The 4,982-nt window shown below is 45.8% G+C and overlaps 2 protein-coding genes across 5 annotated transcripts in view; both read left to right on the top strand.

Annotated features, from left to right (window-relative positions):
• MARCH10 (membrane-associated ring finger (C3HC4) 10, E3 ubiquitin protein ligase) overlaps window positions 1–4,982 on the top strand; it is a 116,693-nt gene that overhangs the window by 14,714 nt on the left and 96,997 nt on the right. The gene's annotated exons all lie outside the window — the stretch shown is intronic.
• LOC105515952 (cystatin-B-like) lies at window positions 1,208–1,794 on the top strand. Its single transcript, XM_011947914.1, is given in 2 exon segments — window positions 1,208–1,384; window positions 1,386–1,794. Coding segments are annotated over 2 exon segments (300 nt in total). The 5' UTR covers window positions 1,208–1,240; the 3' UTR covers window positions 1,542–1,794.

Here is a 4,982-nt window from a genome sequence, read left to right as displayed (position 1 = left end):
GATGGTCTCGATCTCCTGACCTCATGATCCGCCCGTCTCGGCCTCCCAAAGTGCTGGGATTACAGGCTTGAGCCACCGCACCTGGCCCCTCCTATGATCTAAGCCTTCCCTGGCTCCTCCTCTCCCTCCTCATCCCCATCCCACCAGTTACCAAGTCCTGCCAAGTGTACCTAAGAACTCACGCACTTGTGCCTTCCTTTTCACCCTGTTGCCACCCCATGGTTCCAACCTCCCTGATTGCTGTCCAAGACCATTATAATATCCTTATAACTGGCCTTCTAGCCTCCGGTCCTGCCATCTGTCAGACTGTTTCCTCGAAACCTATCTAAAATCTAAATGTGGCGATGCCATTGGAATATAGGATACCCCTCTGTGCTTTCCTTCACTTAAAGGCAGGCTCAAGACCCAGAACCTAAGCAAGACCAACCTACACTTCACCACTTTGCCAACTTCTTCCCCCTTCTTCACTTTGCTCCCCTAGGCAAAGGTGGTGAGGATCATAGTTTTAATTTAGAACTAAAGGGAATCTCTGTGCTCATACACATAGTAGCCTTTTTTAAAAGCAACTTTACTGGCCGGGTGCGATGGCTCATGCCTGTAATCCCAGCACTTTGGGAGGCCGAGGCAGGCAGATCATGAGGTCAGGAGTTCGAGACCAGCCTGGCCAACGTAGTGAAACCCTGTCTCTACTAAAAATACAAAAAATTACCTGAGCATGGTGGCAGGCGCCTGTATTCCTAGCTACTCAGGAGGCTGAGGCAGGAGAATTGCTTGAACCCAGGAGGCAGAGGTTGCAGTGAGCCAAGATCACGCCACTGCACTCCAGCCTGGCAACAAAACGAGACTCCATCTAAAAAAAAAAAAAACACTTGATTGTGTTATAATTTATATATCAACCGGACACAGTGGCTCATGCCTGTAATCCTAGAACTTTGGGAGGCCAAGGTGGGTGGATCACCAGATCAGAAGTTCGAGACCAGCCTCGCTAACATGGTGAAACCCCGTGTCTACTAAAAATACAAAAAATTAACTGGGCATGGTGGCAGACGCCTGTAATTCTAGCTACTCAGGAGGCTGAGGCAGGAGAATCGCTTGAGCCCGGGAGGCAGAGGTTGCAGTGAGCTGTGATAGCCCCACTGCACTCCAGCCTGAGCAACAAGAGGGAAACTCCATCTTTAAAAAAAAAAAAAAAAAAATGTGAGCCGAGTCCCCTCGCCAGGTTCCCTCCGTTGCCGCCAAGATGATGTGCGGGGCGTCCTCCGCCGTGCAGCCGGCCACCGCCGAGACCCAGGACATCGCCGACCAGGTGAGGTCCCAGCTTGAAGAGAAAGAAAACAAGAAGTTCCCTGTATTTAAGGCTGTGTCGTTCAAGAGCCAGGTGATCGATCGCAGGGACAAACTACTTCATCAAGGTGCATGTTGGCAACAAGGACTTCGTACACCTGCGAGTGTTCAAATCTCTCCCTCACGAAAACAAGCCCTTGACCTTGTCTGACTACCAGACCAACAAAGCCAAGCACGACGAGCTGAGCTATTTCTGATCCTGACTTTGGACAGGACCCTTCAGCCAGAAGACTCAGAATTAAAGTGATCCTCCGTGGACCAGCGGCGCATGCACTTGTGATCCTGAAATAAGCTTCGTCTCCGGGCTGTGCCCTTGGGGTGGAAGGGGCGGGATTCAGCAGCTGCCCTTGCATTTCTCTTCCTAAATTTCATTGTGTTGATTTCTTTCCTTCCCAATCAGTGATCTTAATTACTTTCAAAATATTTTCAAAATAGATGTATTTTTAAAATAAAAAAAAAGTATATATCATAAAATTCAACCTGTTTTAAGTGTGCAGTTTAATGACTTTTAGTAAATTTACCAAGTTTGCAGCCATAACTATCACCTGGCTTTAGAATATTTCCACCACTCTAGTACTGCAGCCCTCTTTTCATGCTTCCTGCACAGAGCTTATGAAACTGCATTGCAAATTGTCTTTTTTTTCCTCTCTCTCTTTTTTGAGACATGGTCTCGCTCTGTTGCCCAGGTGGGGGTGCAGTGGTGCAATCACGATTGACTGCAGCCTCAACCTCCCAGCCTCAAGTTTTCCTCCCACCTCAGCCTCCTGAGTGGCTGGGACCACAAGCATGTGCCACCACACCCAGTTAAATGTTTTGTATTTTTATAGAGACACAGGGGTCTCACTGTGTTGGCCAGGCTGGTATCAAACTCCTGGGCTCAAGTGATCCACCCACCTTGGCCTCTCAAAGTGCTGGGATTACAAGCGTGAGCCACCACACCCGGCTGCACATTGTCTTTTGTGTGACATCCTCTCAACCTGGACCACGACTTCTTAAGGGCAGGGGCTGAGTCTCCTTCTTCAGTGTTGAACCAATTGCCTTGACATTCATGAAAGCCCGTGTTGCCTAACTTGGTTACTAACTAAGCTTGTCAGACTTAGAGCCAGCTGACTTGTGACTATTCCTAAAAGTCAAATCCACTCTCATTGAGCATTTTCAAAACCACTTACCACAAGGTCTGCAAAAAATAAATATGGTTGTCTGTAAGATGTTCTAAATATCATTGAAGTAAGTAAATGGCAACCCACAGTAACTACTTTGCAAGGAGCAGCGTTTTTTTTTTTTTTAGTTATATTATTAATCTATCCCTTGCCTTGTTCCAGAAAGAATTTAAAGTAGTGGTTTAAGAATCAATTGCATGATGTAGGCCAGGCACAGTGGCTCATGCCTGTAATCCCAGCACTTTGGGAGGCAGAGGCGAGTGGATCATTTGAGGCCAGGAGTTTGAGATCAGCCTGGCCAAATGGCGAAACCCTGTCTCTACTAAAAATACAAAAATTAGCTGGATGTGGTGGTACACACCTGTAATTCAGCTACTCAGGAGATTGAGGCAGGAGAATAGCTGAACGCAGGAGGCGGAGGTTGCGGTGAGCCGAGATGATGCCACTGCACTCCAGCCTCAGCGACATAGTAAGACTCTGTCTAAAAAAAAAACAAAAACGGATCAGCTGCATGATGTTAATGACCCCTCAATAACTCAGCCCATAGACCGCCCATGTGTATTTAGATAATTCTCTATGGTAACTTTGTGGTGGGTGGATATTGGTACCCTGGATCATCAATGAGTTTGGCCAGTTACTTCCTTTGGAAATCCCAGCTTTCACTCCAGGTCCAGTGTGACCAGGAATTCCCCATTTCAGGGCATACAAATAGTGTAAGACCTAATAACTAGACATGAATCCCAAATCATATGCATTTGGCATGTGTCCCTTCCTGTACTCGACTCACCTTTAATGAACTGGCTCCAATTGAAGGCTTTAGAAACCTCTTGTGTAAACCATTCCTGCTACAGCCTACAATGTGCTAAATGTTGGTATGCACCAAATTCTCAGTGCCTTTGCAGGTCTGTGTGCTAGCAGCAAGAGACGAGGGCTGAACTCACCCTGAGTTATTTTGATACTACTCCTTTCAGTGGTTGGGTGGGACCCTTTTGAGAAAACAAGAGGAAATAAACATCTATTTGGCGTATTGCATGCTATTTCAGAATCTGGTAACTAGTATATAATTATATGTCATCTCAGAATTTGGCTCTATTGCTTCAAGGATTTTCAAGCTGCCTAGCTTTTTTTTTTTTTTTTTATTAATCAAATGTGTTTATGTAACTGGAGGCAGAATTTAGCCGTTAATGTCCACTGGAAAACTGAAGGCAAAGATTACACTTAGCATTTCAGAATGATTTTTGATAATCTATTAAATGTGTTCAAATTGGTTTCATTTCATGTCACTTACTCACCTTGATTCTTTCGAGTACAAATCAAACAACTAAATGTCTCAATATACATGTGTTCAAGGACATGATAGGTGACTTCATAGCGGGTGGCGAGGGTTTGGAGTTGTCCACTCAGGGAACTGGAATAGGGATAAGTCAACTTTTCTTCCCATAGGGACGGAGGTGGGGGATTCTCCTCCTGGCTCACCTTTGAGGTGTGTGTTGCTTTACTCTTCACAGCCAAAACAGAAAAAAAAAAAAAAAAAAAACTAGCTGGAGGGGAATACCATCTCAAACTGTTTTTATGCCTTTGGTTTCTTGACCTCTTAAAATTAATGAACTTTAATAATGTCACCGAGGACAATTAAAACACCAGACTCTGGAATAGGCAAGTCAGATCACAAGAACAACAACAAAAAGGAACCAACTGAAGGAAGTGGCAACTCCCACTTCTCAAAGTGCGTCCTGAGATAGAGGAACAGATGCCATTCTGGCCAGAGATGTAAAGTCGGGTCGTGGTTCTGATGGCTTTATACCAGAATTATGAGGCTGGGAAGTGTTCCTGGGGCACATGGCTTCTGAAGTCACATAATGACTAGAGTGATCAGATTGATAATGAAAGAAACAAAAGGAACTTTGAGCACAACTGTGTACTCAGAGAGCTGTAATGCCGAAGAGAAGCAGTTTCACTGTGACCCTGAATGACTGACAGCAGGAGCTGCTCATTTGGCTGGCTGGAGTTTAGGAAACAGATCTCTACTTACAAGGCAGAAAAACAAGGATGAACCTCAGGACTAGACAGAAAGATTCTCTCTTCTTCTGTGACCAACATCAGAGTCATATGCTTTGGCAAAGGCTGACTTTAGAAACAGTAATAGAAGTAAACCAGGAAATGGGATTGAGAACAGCATTTAAAAGGTTGTGGCAGCTGCTGGTGGTGATGGGAGTGGCAGTGGTGGTAGAAGTGGCGGTGATAATGGTGGGGAGGTGAGATGGGTGGTGGGGGTTGGGGAGTGATGTGGGGATGGTGGTGGTGGTGATGGTGGTGGTGGTTGATGAATGTGGTGGTGGTGATGGAGGTGGTGGTGTTGGTGGTGATGTTTGTGGTGGTGGTGGTGATGGAGGTAGTAGTGGTGGTGATGGAGATGTAATGGAAATGGTAGTGATGTGATGGTGGTGGTGATGATGGAGGTGGTGGTGGTGGTGATGG

Source organism: Colobus angolensis, unplaced genomic scaffold (assembly GCF_000951035.1).
Source record: "Colobus angolensis palliatus isolate OR3802 unplaced genomic scaffold, Cang.pa_1.0 Scaffold271, whole genome shotgun sequence".
In the NCBI taxonomy this organism is placed as follows: domain Eukaryota; kingdom Metazoa; phylum Chordata; class Mammalia; order Primates; family Cercopithecidae; genus Colobus; species Colobus angolensis.
Note: the sequence above shows the minus strand (reverse complement) of the source record. Positions and strands in the feature narration are given on the sequence as shown.